Source organism: Myotis yumanensis, unplaced genomic scaffold, assembly GCF_028538775.1.
Source record: "Myotis yumanensis isolate MYYU_CA2020_CCGP unplaced genomic scaffold, mMyoYum1.0.hap1 SCAF_3, whole genome shotgun sequence".
Classification (NCBI taxonomy): domain Eukaryota; kingdom Metazoa; phylum Chordata; class Mammalia; order Chiroptera; family Vespertilionidae; genus Myotis; species Myotis yumanensis.
This window is the reverse complement of record NW_027223754.1, coordinates 152,596,572-152,611,637: the sequence shown is the minus strand read 5'-3', so window position 1 is coordinate 152,611,637 and position 15,066 is coordinate 152,596,572. Positions and strand designations below refer to the sequence as shown.

The 15,066-nt window shown below is 37.8% G+C and overlaps 1 protein-coding gene and 1 long non-coding RNA gene across 6 annotated transcripts in view; one reads left to right on the top strand and one right to left on the bottom strand.

The window, feature by feature from the left end:
* CUNH12orf56 (chromosome unknown C12orf56 homolog) overlaps nucleotides 1–15,066 on the bottom strand; it is a 77,207-nt gene that overhangs the window by 5,473 nt on the left and 56,668 nt on the right. Inside the window, exons 6-11 of one of the 4 annotated variants that reach the window (XM_070409805.1) lie at nucleotides 14,599–14,743; nucleotides 11,981–12,087; nucleotides 11,271–11,360; nucleotides 4,915–5,038; nucleotides 2,158–2,232; nucleotides 1,552–1,626 (exon numbers count right to left, since the gene is read on the bottom strand). In XM_070409805.1, the coding sequence (XP_070265906.1) occupies nucleotides 1,552–1,626; nucleotides 2,158–2,232; nucleotides 4,915–5,038; nucleotides 11,271–11,360; nucleotides 11,981–12,087; nucleotides 14,599–14,743 (616 nt within the window). The remainder of the gene's footprint in view (nucleotides 1–1,551; nucleotides 1,627–2,157; nucleotides 2,233–4,914; nucleotides 5,039–11,270; nucleotides 11,361–11,980; nucleotides 12,088–14,598; nucleotides 14,744–15,066) is intronic. The other 3 variants (XM_070409806.1, XM_070409807.1, XM_070409808.1) reach the window with 3 other exon arrangements.
* Nucleotides 1–15,066, top strand: part of LOC139006949 (uncharacterized) — a 101,393-nt gene that overhangs the window by 30,596 nt on the left and 55,731 nt on the right. For both annotated transcript variants that reach the window (XR_011470814.1, XR_011470815.1), the window contains exon 2: nucleotides 14,742–14,819. This is a non-coding gene — a long non-coding RNA (uncharacterized lncRNA). The remainder of the gene's footprint in view (nucleotides 1–14,741; nucleotides 14,820–15,066) is intronic.

Below are 15,066 nucleotides of genomic sequence, written 5' to 3'. Positions count from 1 at the left end.
GATATTTTTTCCAGAGAGAGAAAGAGAATCATCAATGTGAGAGAGAAACATCGATTGGTTGCCTCCCATACAAGCCCTACCAGGGACTGAACCCACAACCTAGGTATGTACCCTGATGGAGAATCAAACCCATCACCTTCTGGTGTATGGGAAGACACTCCAACCAACTGAGCCACCTGGCCAGAGCCAGCAGACATTTTATTGAACGTCTATTACATGCCTAGCTCAACTCCTACCCTCATGGCACTTGGAGTCTGCTGAGGGAGAATGACGTATCCGCCATGATAGACTAGGTTATTCTGTGGTAACAATCTCACAAAATATCAATGCTTCGCTTGAAACAACCAAGGCTTATTACTTGCTTATACTTTGTGTAACTACTGGGTGGTAGGGGGTTCTGCTCATTGTAGTTACTCAGGACCATCTGGAATGTTGCCAGTCACCATGCCAGAAGGAAAGAGAATGCAGGGAAGCATGCACTGGCTCCTAAACCTTCTGGCAAGAAGTGACAAGGCTACCTCTGTTCACATTCCATTGGCAAAAGCAGGAGCAGAGACCCACCTAACTTCAGGTGAGGTGGGAAGTACAATCCCGGAATCTTGTGTCTAGAAGCAGAGAAAGCCAGAATATGTGTAGGCACTAATGGCTACCATAGGAAAGAAACAAATAAATAACACAAACAAATGTGAAATTCAACAGTGACAAGTCCTGTGGAGGAAGGGAAGAAGGTGACATGCTGTGTCTACATGTGCCTATAATGGGGGAATCTGACTTAAGGGTCAGAGGATCATCCACCCACTCCACTCAGGAAGGGGTACTGAGGCCTGAAAGATGAGTAGAAGTTAACTAGGTGGGAAAGAGAGGGAAAAGCATTTCAGACAGAGGTCATATAATGGAGGTGGCGGTCTTAGGGTTGGGCAGTGAGTAAGAGATGCAAATAGCTGGGAAAGTGAGGGATTAGATGACGCTATAGGGCCATAACATGCACACCTTGTAAGACATAATAAGGAGTTTAGTCTTTGTTCATTATGTCATTTTGAGAGATTTAAAGCAAGGGATGACATAATCAGATTTTTATTGTGAATAGATCCCCCTGGCTGTAATCTGGTGGAAAGGTAGGGGCAGACTAGGTAGATGTGATTGTAGTGTCAAGGAGAGAGTGACATTATGGACTGGAATGGTGGCTGCTGGGACAGAATGCCCAGATGTTATAGTCATACTCGCCAACTCCTACTTACTATTTAAAATAAGTGTTCATTTTTTTCACTTAATTACACAGCCAGTATTTTAATATTCTGTTTTATACATATATATTAGGATTTTTCATCAAATAAAGATCCCATTTAACATGTTGTTTCAGTACCTTAAACATTCAGGCCCCAAGTATAAAAACATTTTATTTTAATTAGATAATAAAATCATCAGACATATAGTTTGCTCCTGTTTTACAAACTTGACCACTTATAGAGAAAATGTGTGTTTTATTAATTAAGCACAAGAGCATCTGTTTAATAGCCTTGGGTGGTTTTGTTTTTACTTCTAGATACTTACTATGGGGGGATGACTCTGTAGCAAGGACATCATCCAGCTAAGAGCAAACTTGATTGACCCCAATCCAAGATTTCCCTAAAAGATGTACGGAAATAAACCAGTTATATTCATGGGGTCCAAGTTGTGCCCAAAGGGACAATCATTCTCAAGTACATTTTATCCTTATTTAATCAAATCTTTTTTTTATATATATTTTATTGATTTTTTTACAGAGAGGAAGGGAGAGAGATAGAGAGTTAGAAACATCGATGAGAGAGAAACATCGATCAGCTGCCTCCTGCACATCTTCCACTGGGGATGTGCCCGCAACCCAGGTACATGCCCTTGACCGGAATCGAACCTGGGACCCTTGAGTCCGCAGGCCGACGCTCTATCCACTGAGCCAAACCGGTTTCGGCTAATCAAATCTTTTAAGTCAGTATTTAAGAAAATAAGCTAGGTGAGTGCTTAAGAGCAAAATTAATACATGTAAGTTAGCCAATTTTGGAAACCATCTCTAATGGTATATTATTAATCGTGATATATAGTCATATAATATACATAAATAGTTGTGTGATATATACTAATCACAAAATGTAATATGTATAATAAATATATATATTGTACCTGCTGAAAGACAAGAAGTATCTCATATAAAAGTGCTGTAGCTGTATCTGTATATTCCAGGATAAGCTTCTGTAACTAGAATTTTAAATAATAATTAATGCAATATCATTGGCAGAACCAGAAAATGGTCATTTCTCCTAGTTCCTTTTATGTACTCATAAAAAAATTTATTAACTTAAAATACAGTTAGTGTGGCAAATTTCCCTGTTTCATTTGGTTTAGTCATTCTCAAAAGAGTGGCTCTCGAAAAGACAACACATTTACTAGTGGCTAAGAAAGTGGGTTAGGGAAAGAAGATACAATGGCCCACAGAAAACTAATGCCAAAAACAAAAAAAAATGCACACTTCATTTGCAAAATCATTCAGATCAACAGTCCTAATTCTTTTCAAAACAGTAGAAATGTGCTCCCCAGAATTCAGATAAGAGACTCAGAAAGTTAAGCTTATGTGCAACTTGAACTATAACTCCTGTAGTATGGGTAGATATAGGGCTTAGAGACATTTTTTTCTCTCAAGAACTCTAAACAGTGTTGAGGCTGTCTTCTAGCCCACAGGCCACTTGGTGCATGAGAACTGTGTCTGTGGGCATGCTATCGGCCAGTGGTCGGCAAACTCATTAGTCAACAGAGCCAAATATCAACAGTACGACGATTGAAATTTCTTTTGAGAGCCACATTTTTTAAACTTAAACTATATAGGTAGGTACATTGTTATTAACTTAATTAGGGTACTCCTAAGGCTTAGGAAGAGCCACACTCAATGGGCCAAAGAGCCGCATGTGGCTCTCGAGCTGCAGTTTGCCGACCACTGCTATAGGCCAACAAATTTTTTCCTCACAGTAGTGTTTGCCAGGAAGAGCTATAGTTTGAAATCGCTCCCTCTAATAGACCTTGGGACAAAAATGTGTGTATGATCTGCTCATGGCCACAGTAATAGCCCAGGTGCAAAAGATCAGCAAGTCCAAAAACAGGAAACTCAGACCTATCCTGCTCACTAGATATTTTCATATTTTGGAAATACCATAGCCAAAGCAGATCAGTTAACCCCAAACCAAACTGCTTATTTTCCCTTACAACCTATCCTTCTTATTGTAATTCTTATCTGACAACCAGGCCTGAATCTAAAAGTCATCTAATCTTCATACTTTATTTCCACATCAACCTATCAATTCAATTTCCCCAAAATGTCTGGAATCTAGCCTCTTTATAACTGTGATCCCTTTTATTTTCTTCATTTATTTATTCAATAGATATGCATCAGACTCTGTACTGGGTGTTGGGGATACAATGGAGAGCAACAAAGACATGGTCCCTACCATACGGAATATACAATCTAGTGGGGAACATACATCATTCTAATAAATAAATAAATAAATAAATAAATGCATAGTGGCAAACCGAGGTAAGGGCTATAAAAGAAAGATACAGGAAGTGAGGAGAGCTCTAAAAAGAAAGCCTCGTACCATTTGGGGGTCAAGGAAAGCTTCCTTGTAGCCCATACCATCCCTCACCTGGACTACTAAACTAATTTTTAACAGCTCACCCAGTCTTTACTCTTTAATGTCTAATCCACTCACTCACTCCACTGTTGAAAATGGTGTTCTAGATGCTCCATATATAATCTATAATAATCTATTCATGTTATATTTGACTAACCTCTGTTTCCCCAACCAGACTATAAACCAGTGGTTCTCAACCTTCTGGCCCTTTAAATACAGTTCCTCATGTTGTGACCCAACCATAAAATTATTTTCGTTGCTACTTCATAACTGTAATGTTGCTACTGTTATGAATCGTAATGTAAATATCTGATATGCAGGATGGTCTTAGGCGACCCCTGTGAAAGGGTCGTTTGACCGCCAAAGGGGTCGCGACCCACAGGTTGAGAACCGCTGCTATAAACTAATGAGGACAAAGACTGTGTCCATTTTGCTTCTTATTTGGACCCTATTGTCTAATACACTGTTTAGCTAATTGATTCTCAAATATTTATTGAGTAGATGAGTGAATTTAAGAGTTTTCTAAAACATCATTCTGATTATATGTATAAGAACTATCAAATCATGTCCCATCTTTTCAAAAAATTCTGTGTAGACCTGCACAAAATAAACTAATAAGCTGATTTATTCTATCAGAATAAGTACTTTCTAGCAATTTTGTTTCTAATGTTTTAGTAAAACCTTAGAAGAATAAGTAACTCTTGTTGAGTTTACACTACTTAGGTAAGGAAATGGCAAACTAAGGCAAGAGAGGTCATCTAAAATCTCTGAGACAGTGCTTTTATACCCAATAGACTCCTTACTACAGAGTTACATATACATACATATTTTGTATAGAGACAAACAGATGTATCTAATGTCTATAGAAAGCTAATTACTTTTTTAGTATACATACCAGATATGTATACTAAGGAAATTATTCATATAAAATGGATATATTAATGTTGACAAAATAGCTATCAAAGTTTTGAGGTTAATGACAAAATAGTTATTCTTTGATTTAATTATATGTCTATGTTCTGCAATGTCACAGTCTACATTAGAAGACAAGAAGCCAGGGACCTTATATATCACTAGAGGCCCGATGCATGAAATTCGTGCAAGAGTAGGCCTTCCTTCCCCGGCTACCCGCACTGGCTTCCCTCTGGCACCTGGGACCCGGGCTTCCCTCACAGCCCCGGAAGGATATCCGGTCTCATTAGTATGTTTCGCTTTTATTATTATAGATATTTAATCTATCCCAAAATACTCATCTCACCTCAGCATCCAAAGTCGTCTCTACTAAAATTGAATCAGCCACTAAATGGATATCAAACACAGGACAAGATTCTGGAATCTGAGGCTTGCTAATTAAAATTACCAAGAGATTAAATAGTGTTCCCCTGAAAAATAAATAAAAGGCAATTAATGAGTAAAGTCTGAAAAGAGAAACAGTGAAGCCAAGTTTGCAGACACTGAATAGAATTATACTTAAAAGTACAAAGCATTGTAGACCATTCTCCACTGAGCTTTTGGATCCTTGGACACATAGACAAATGTCTAGAGATAAGACATTTAAATTAAAATATAATTTCTTGATCTTTTGGCTCAGAGTAAATACAGTTTTAGAAGTTCACATAACTTGGAAAGCTCAGAAAATCTGGATTTAAGGGAAAGTTGGGTGAGTTCAATTCTAGCAGTATTTTCCAAAGGGTTTTTTTATGGATTAACAATTTCAGGCAACATTATAGTAAGTAGATTGTGTTCAAAAGAGGAATGAGAAATATTTGACTTAACCAAGTTCACTGGATATCTTTACTACAGAACTTCTCAGAGGCTTTAATATGCTAATGTTCATGCCCTGTATATCTCCAGGACAAAGAAACAGTGTAAAGCATTTTTTAAAATATGTTTTTATTTATTTCAGAGAGAGGAAGGGAGAGGGAGAGATAGACACATCTATCGGCTACCTCTTGCATGCTCCCTACGGGGATTGCGCCCACAACCAACGTATGTGCCATGACTGATAATCAAGCCAGAGACATCTTGGTGCATGGGATAATGTTCAACCAACTGAGCAATGCTGGCAGGGCTGAAGCATTTCTTAAAATGCTTATTTGATCACAAGTTTTTTGATTCTAGAATCCTTTTTTAGACAAAGCATTTCAGAGGGTTTACTGTTCTACAAAAGACCACTGGCTATTAATAAAACTAATATTAAGCCCTGGCCAGGTTGCTCAGTTGGGTGGAGCGTCATCCTATACATCAAAAGGTTGCAGGTTCGATTTCTGGTCGGGACACATTCAGGAGGCAACCAATCAGTGTTTCTCACATCGATGTTTCCTTCTCTGTCTATCTCTCTCCCTCTCTCCCTTCCCCTCTCTCTCTAAAATAAATAAATATATCCTTGGGTGAGGATAAAAAATAATAATAAATAATTAAACATTAGGTCTTTTGCTTTCAAATTCAGTGTACTGTACATTATTAAGATATTAATAAATGTCTTAAATGTTATTACATGTTTGAATAGTATACCATGTGATTTGAAAATAAAAAGAAAAAAATCATAATTCAAACTGAGGAGCCTGAGGTGCTGGGTTAAGAACACCATCTTCATATGTGTAGTGCAATCCATGTGTGCTTGAACAGGAGCTGCAAGCAGATGACTAGAAATACAGTTGACTAATTGATGACAAGATCAGAGTAGGTTTGACACGTAGGAGTAATAAAAACATTTCAAATAAGATTGTATAAAAATTCTCTATAACCATAAGCTTTCCTTTCATAATGGATTAAAGAAGGCTATAAACAATCCCTGTTTAGTAATAGTTGAGGCTTCTTGCTCTTTTTACAATCATTGAAATCATTACTATGATTACAAGTTCATGATTAACAACAATTTTAATAAAAATGTAAATCCCCCCCCTTTCCTCAACTCAAAAAAACAGATCTAGTTCTCATATCTGTAAAAGAAGAATCATGTCAGTTAGCACACTTCTCAAAAAAAAAAAACAAACAGGACATATCCTATAGGATATTTGTTCATGTTTTATTCAGCTATTTAAAAATGGACAATCTTCATGCAGCACGGCCTCCTTATCAGGCCCATCAACTCCAGGGCCACAGGGGCCACTGGCAGATTCAAATTCGTTCCTAAGTAATAAAAATCCAGTCCAGGAAGGCAGCCATCCTGTCATCGCCTCCCCTCGCCCCCCTCTGCCTCGCGTCCTGGTGAGGCCAAGGAGGAGGCCCCCAAGAAAGACTGTCAGCCCAAGGGGGAAGAGGCAAGAGTGGGCAAGGCCAGGAAGGCCCCAAACAGCCAGACAAGGCCTCAAAGGCCCCTCCTGGTGCCTGTGGGCCCCATAGAAAGCCAAAGGTTAAAGGCAAAAAAGGACAGCCCAGCAGATGCCAAGGCCCACAGGAAAGCCAAAGCTAGGATTCAAGTTTAAAACCCATGGTCACCAAGGGTGAAAATGGTGTGACTTCCCCAGCAAAAAAGAAGATAGAGAACAAGGTCCTTAAGGTCCCTTTAAAGTGGTCTTTACAGAGGCCACTGCCCAGGGTGTCAGGAAAGGGTCGAAGACCAAGGCTGCTGCTGCTCCTAAGGACAATGAGTCCAAGATGGTACCTGTACCACTGATCAGGAAGACAGAGGTCCCCAAGGGCCCAAGAAAGCCTGCCATGTCCACCAAGGCGTCATCATCAAAAGAAACCAGTATGAAGGCAGAAGCCAAGAGCTAGAGGCGGAGTGGAGAGACACTAAGACTCAGAGTTTTTATTTCCCCCAAAAACATCACTTTATTAATTTTACTGTAACTTATTTATCAATAAAGAATTTCCCTCCCCTCACAAAAAAATTAATAAAAATGGCCAATCTTACTTTTAGAAGACCCTTCCAAAACTAGCAAAACACTCCATTTAGAAGCTTTTCCTGATATTAAGTTTGAACTGACGGTCCATTCACTGTTATATTTAATTATAGTCCTTTATTTTCAACCACAGCTTCTTTTCAAAGTATCACATATCTAAGGCTAACGCTCAGATTCTGGTTCACTTGCTGTGATAATATATGACTTCAATCAAACAATACTGAAACATGAAAGGATTGTGGTGCGTTTCAAGAAGAATACAAGGAAGTGGGGTTGAACTAATAAAATCTCCACTTATGAGAAAATAGAGGAAAATACTGAAATGATTCAATGCTTTTTTTATTTGCTCAAATGGAACTTAATTTGTAATCTACCCTTTCTGCCAACTCAATTTAAAATCCACTAGGCCAATAATAGATACAAGAAATTTTCATCTAAGTGGTAGTTTCATCCTGAAAATAAAGACTTACAGGAATGACATCACAGCCTTAAAAAATGGTGCTAGCAGTTTGATACTTTCACTGTTTAAATTGTTATTATTTCCAATGTAAGAATTTTGCATGTAAGAATTTCCAATGTAAGAATTTTATATTTTAAAATACAGACTTTGAAAGGCAAATTCAGCCTGGCCAGTGTGGCTCAGCAGTTGAGTGTCAACCCCAGGAATTAAGAGATCTCCGGTTTGATTCCCGGTCGAGGCACATGCCCAGGTTGGGGCCTCGGAGCCCAAGGGGTGGCATGCAGGAGGCAGCTGATTGATGATGTTTCTCTCTCATAGATGTTTCTATCTCTCTATCCCTCTCTCTCTAAAAAAAAAATCAATAAAAAACATATTTTAAAAAAAGGCAAATTCATAGCCTCAGATTTCAGTGTATAAAAGGCAGAATTCTTATATGGCATCCAAGATTTCTGCCCTCTTGTATGTACACTCTCTGTAACCCGTCCCCCTTAAATTTGGGCAGGACTTGTAAATATGTTACAGTATCACCATTATGATTATATTTTGTTAGATGAAAAAGGTGAAAGGATTTTGCATATTTCATTAAGGTTCCTAATTAGTTGACTTGAGTCAATCAAAGGAAGAGACCTGATCTAATCAGGTGAACCCTTTCAAAAAGAGCTGAGCCCTTTCCTGGGCTCAGAGATATTCTCCTGCCAAGAAGCAAGCCATCACGAGGATGCGGAGGAAAAGGAAACCTCCTGCACTGCTGGTGGGAATGCAGACTGGTGCAGCCATTGTGGAGAACAGTATGGAGTTTCCTCAAAAAAATTAAATATGGAACTCCCATTTGACCCAGTAATCCCATTTCTAGGAATATATCCTAAGAAACCAGAAACACCAATCAGAAATGATATATGCACCACTATGTTCATAGCAGCACAATTTACAATAGTAAGATTTGGAAATAGTCTAAGTGCCCATCAGCAGATGAGTGGGTTAAAAAACTGTGGTACATCTACACAATGGAGTACTATGCTGCAGCAAAAAGGAACTCTTACCATTTCCAACAGCATGGATGGAGCTGGAGAGCATTATGCTAAACGAAATAAGCCAGTCAGAGAAAGATAAATATCACATGATCTCATTCATTTGTGGAATATAATGAACAACATAAACTGATGAACAAAAACAGATCCAGAGACATAGAAGCATTGAACAGACTGTCCAACCTATGAGGGAAGGCGGGGGGAAGGGGGCAGGGGGGAAGGGGTGAGAGGGTAAGAGATCAACCAAAGGACTTCTATGCATGCATATGCACATAACCAATGGACACAGACAATAGTGGGGTGAGGGCCTGTGCTGAGGGGTGGAAGCAGCCAGGGAGAGGTCAATGGGGAAAAAAGAGACTTATGTAATACTTTAAACAATAAAGAATTTTTTTAAAAAAGAAAAATGTTAAAAAAAGAAAGAAGCGAGCTATCATGAGTTTATAGCTGTAAGGAAATGTATTCTGCCAACAACCACCTGCATGGTCTTGGAAGAGGACCCCAAGCTTCAGATGAGATTGCAACCCCTGCTGACACCTTGATTTCAGCCTTCTGAGACTCTGAGCAGAGGACCCAACCAAACTATGCCAAGATTTCCTGATCCACAGAAACTGTGGGATAAAACATTTACATTGTTTTAAGCCACTGAGTTTGTTACAGAGCAATAGAAGACTGTTGATTTATACAGTTATATTAGGTATTTACTCTGCTAGCAATGCTATGGGTAACATGACTTGACCCTATGCAGATCAATATTGGCTGAAAAGGTAGTATTACAGCCACACTCTATTATAGCAATATGTATTGAAGGATACGAACAGCATTACACATATAAGGAAAGAAACTTGATATAGCAGGGCTAATGTGCTCAAACCAAGTTAAGACTAAACAATTAAAATACAACACTTTATAGTATAAATTAGTAAGAGTGATTTTTTTCCAACTTGAATAGAGAAAGATAGGGACCAAAAGGTGCATAAAAAGAGTAACATGATTTAGCAATAATTTCAGTGTGGGAGAAAACAGGAATATTAGAAATGATCTTGAATTTCCATCTTGGAGATAGGGGAAATGGTGGTACTACCAGCTGCATAAAGAAGTATGCAGAGAAAAGAACAAGAGTATATTTTCCTAGGAAAGCAGGGGTCAACAAACTAGCCTGTAGGCCAATGGTCCAGATGCTGTTTTTGTAAATAAAGTGTTATTGGAACATATGGCCATTCATTTATGTATTGTCTATGGCTGCTTTTGTACTGCACTGACAGAGTTGAGTAATTGCAACAGAGATTATATGGCCTGAAAAGCCAAAAATGCTTCCTATAAAAAGTTCAAGCAGATAATTTGCAAAACATGTAAACACATACCTTATTGGCAAAGAATATTATTGTCCCACTATTATACAGTCTTGCATTCTTCCTTTTAATTACATATGTCCCCAGGACCATCCAGGGTTTACTTAGGCACATAACCACACAACTATAGACACATCTTCCAGCCTCTCTTGAAGCTAATTATGACCACATGCATGAAGTTCTCACCAGTAGAACACGAGCAGAAGTCTTATATGTCTTGCTTTAAAAAGAAATTTACTTGCCCTCTACTCCTCTCACTGCTTCCCCATAGGGTGTAATGAAATCAAGAAGAAAAGCCAGCTTTAACCATAAAGACAAAGGTAGCCTGATAAAAGATGGCAGAGTAACCAAAGGGAAGGGAACCAAGATCTCCGGCTGATCCTGTGTAGAGGAAAAGTTGACTATCTTGTCTGGACTGTTATGTGAGAAAGGTGTAAATTTCTTTCTTTGGGCCACATATTTTAGAGTATCTTTATAATAGCAGCTTATGCTATATGGTAATAAACCCTCCAACGTCATTCACTCCAAGGTCACATAATTACATATTAAATGAAGCTACCATAACTTCTGCCTTTGCAATGTAATTTTTCTGCTGTGTGGATATAAGGGTACTCTGGAAAATTCTAGTAGAGAACCCCCTGGCTTTTAATGTACTGTGGGTCATTGGTCTTTTTCAAGCTCATCAGACAATGACAAAAGATAAAATTATACTAAGAAAATCTTTGTGCCCTTAATAATACAGAGAGACAGAGAGAACTCAGCATGTGCCAGTTAATCTGTTCACAGAACAAAGTGGAGGGACAAAAGAGTTTAATATACTTACAAGGGGATGAAAAGAGAAGTTAGAGAGCTATAAGCTTTGGAAGACATTCAACAGAGTAGTTAATGGGTTGCAACTACAAGGTCCTAATATTTTCAAACCTTACTTCTTAGCTGCCAATGTGTTCAGACGTGATGGCTCAGTTTCTGTTTCTCTGAACATCAGTCCCAGAGTCTGTATAATTTCAATGCATGCCCTAGAAAACAGAGAGAAAAAAACATGGAAATGGCATGATTTCAATACAAATTCAAAATTCCACAAAGTCAGTAATCCTTAATAGAATTGCACTCAGGTACCTATGTGGAAAAAAGTACAGTACAGGGAGGAAATTCTGTATATCAAATTGCCAACACTAATTGAGTGCCTACTCTATGATTGCTACATAGTAAGCACTCAAAAATATTTGCTGAATGCATGAATGAATAACTGGATGTCAGGATTAAAAGTCATTTTCATAATTCTGTGTATTTTCTAAAGTTTTTATAATAATTATGCACTACTTTTTAAAAAAATAATTTAACTTTTTCAAGTAGGTAATATTAGGCTCAAAATTTCAAAGGTTAAAAAAAATACAATAAAAAGTATCTTTCCTCCAGAACACCCAATTTTCCCCCTTTAGGACAGCCAATATTTCTAGTTTCTTGTGTAATCTTTCTTTAAAAATTAGCACAAAATGAATGCTGTTTTATAAATTCTATGTGAAGCAAAACTTGCACCATTAATCATTAAAACAGTATATATTTTGTCTAGTGCCTTCCATTTATCTTTAACACCCTAGGGAAAAATAATATGTGCGGTTATCCAATTAGTACTTACACCAGCTCATCAGCTCTTTGGCTTTTATTTTGAAGTGCATTCTTATCCCTAGACTCTGGTAAGTACTCTTGAAGTTTGTTCACTAAGAAATAGAAAAGATCACTGGTCTGTGAAAGCAAGCAGGAAAGATGATGAAGTTAAGGTATCTATTGGTAAAACTCTCAATGCTTACATAATAATAAAAAGAAGAAGAAATGATTTCTTCTTTGACCAGGAAGTGATTTAAAATATTTCTCATTAATACTAGCATAACTTGCATTGAAAACATACTTTTACTTATAATCAGGAGACCATTGTCCTGGTGAACAGAGCAAGAGCTAAAGTCTAGAGAATGATGCTGGGAGATGCCTTCTAGACTTGGTTTGACCATTAATATTGAAGAGTATCCAGAAGTAAGTGATCATCTCAGGCAAGTCATTCAGTTACCTTAGAATACTGTATTAACTGGGGGCTACTATAATTCCTGCCTTTCCAAAGTAATTTGGCCTTTGTGAATATATAATGAAATCAAGGCTAGATAAGCTCTCATTTAAAAATGTTTACTGTTACAAAAACAAATGTAGAGCACTCCTATAGCTTATGAAGATGGAGCAGAATGACATTAATACTTCTGTTAATGCAGTGGAAATGCACATTGTCATTCCTGCCAAAATAAACACTGAAGTATGGTGGGGAACCGATTTTTCTGTGTTCCTATCCAGTCTCATGAGATAAATCAAGCATGAAAATAAGCACTGGCCCATGAAATCAGGCAAGTTGGTACTAATGAGAAATATGACGTAATTGTTTCTCTTTTCTCTTCCTCTATTGTTCAATTTTTCCCCAGAACTTTTTTTTTTTAACTAGTGACAACTTAGATTCTTTGCTTAGACAGGGATATGTGTGCCCTTGTTTAGGTGATATGGCATGAGAAGAGGCTGAGGATGACAGGTGAAGAGAGGGAATAAAAAGGGAGGAGCAAGCTGGTCACCAGGCCCATCAGAAATGTTTGGGCTTACCCAGAGCCCTGATAGATTAGCATAGTGTGGTAGTTTTACACACTGACTCTGGGGCCAGGTTCTTGAGTTCAAATCCCAGCTCTGCCACTGATGATTGGATGACATTTGGCAACTTTCGGATATACTCTGTGACTCAGTTTCTTCATCTCTACCATAGGCTTAATAATGTCCCCTCATTGAGTTGATGTTAGGATTAAATAAGGTAGTATTTATAAAGCCTGAATAGTAGCTAGCACATTATAAGTGCTTAATAAATATCTGTTGTCATTATCTCCCACTTGCTTACTGGTTCAGAAATTTTCACTCATAAAATATCTCCCACCTACCTGTAACAACATGAAAGAATCTAAAAAATACTATGCCGAAGAAGCCAGACACAAAATAGTACCTAGTGTACAATTCCATGTAAGTGGCATCCTAGGACAGGCAAAACTAACCGATAGTGCCAGAAAACACAATAGTTGCCTGAGGCCAGGGTTGGGAAGAAATGACTGCCAAAGGGCAAAAGGTAACCTATTGGGGTGATAAAAATGTTTTAAATCCTGAGTGGGATGGTCAACTGGGACAGTTGGTCACCCTATAGTGGGCAAACTAGAATAGTTGATCATCCTACATGTGAAGCATTTAGGATCTAAGGCAGTGATTCTCAACCTTCCTAATGCCGCGACTCTTTAATACAGTTCCTCATGTTGTAGTGACCCCCAACCATAAAATTATTTTCGTTGCTACTTCATAACTGTAACTTTGCTACTGTTAGGAATCGTAATGTAAATATCTGATATGCAGGATGTATTTTCATTGTTACAAATTGAACATAATTAAAGCATAGTGATTAATCACAAAAACAATATGTAATTATATATGTGTTTTCCGATGGTCTTAGGCGACCCCTGTGAAAGGGTCGTTCGACCCCCAAAGGGGTCGCGACCCACAGGTTGAGAACCACAGATCTAAGGAATGGCCAGGACTGTCCTGTATGATTGGGGAGGTTGTGCACATCACAACTGCTCAATGAAATGGTGGCAACTATGTATGAGGCCACTGGCGAGAATGAACCTCATTCACACCAGCACCAGCACTAATCAGGGCTTCTCAATACCTTCTCAGTACCTTTCACCTGAAGGTTCAGGTGAAAATGAAACTAAGGACGTCTTATAGGGTAAGTCTGTAAACTTGCTGAATGAGAGCTAGGTTGTTTTGACTCAAAACACTCAAAAGTAATTTTTTAAAGTATATTTTTATTGTAGGAAAACCTTCATGTAAAACTTCTTCAAATTTACCTTCTCATCTCACTGTCTCTACTCATATATCTCATAGGCCAGAAGCTTCCCCTCTTAGTTACTCTTTTCTTTGATTCTGTAAATCCAACCTATGCAAGCTACTATCTTTTTGCTACCACTCTCCTCTCTTCCCATCTACCCCACTCCAACACACACATACATTAATTACATTACATTTCCAGTGTTAAGGCACAATTACATTAAATTTAGTCAAGATTGTAAAATACAGCATCAAAACACAAGGTGGCATTTTTTATACAGCATTTTACTTGATCCTTGAATATACTGCGTTTGATAAACAGTTGAAACACATTTTAAAGGTTAAAATTAAAACACCTACTTTCCAGAAAAGCCTTTTCAGAATGTAGTTTTTCTGGGCTGCTACTTTAAGTTCCATAATTAAACAAACTATCTTCCTCAAAGTATTGTCTTTAAGAAAAAGTTCAGATTTAAGTTGACTGAAGTGCTTGATTTTCTCCTCAGATCTACAGAAATACAAGAAAACTTTACATGTGAAAAATGATAGGAGACAGCAGTTGAGGAATACCAATTAATTGACAGGTATGTAAAACTTTGTTACTAATGGAATTTCAATATAGTTATTTTTTCCTGTTTGGGATATTTTGTTTTAATTTTTCAATTACAGTTGACATTCAATATTATTTTATATTACTTTCAAGTATACAGCACAGTGGTTGGACATTTATATAACTTACGAAGTGATCCCTCTGATAAGTCTAGTACCCACCTGGCACGACACATAGTTGTTGCAATATTATTGACTATTATCTTCCCTATGCTGTACATT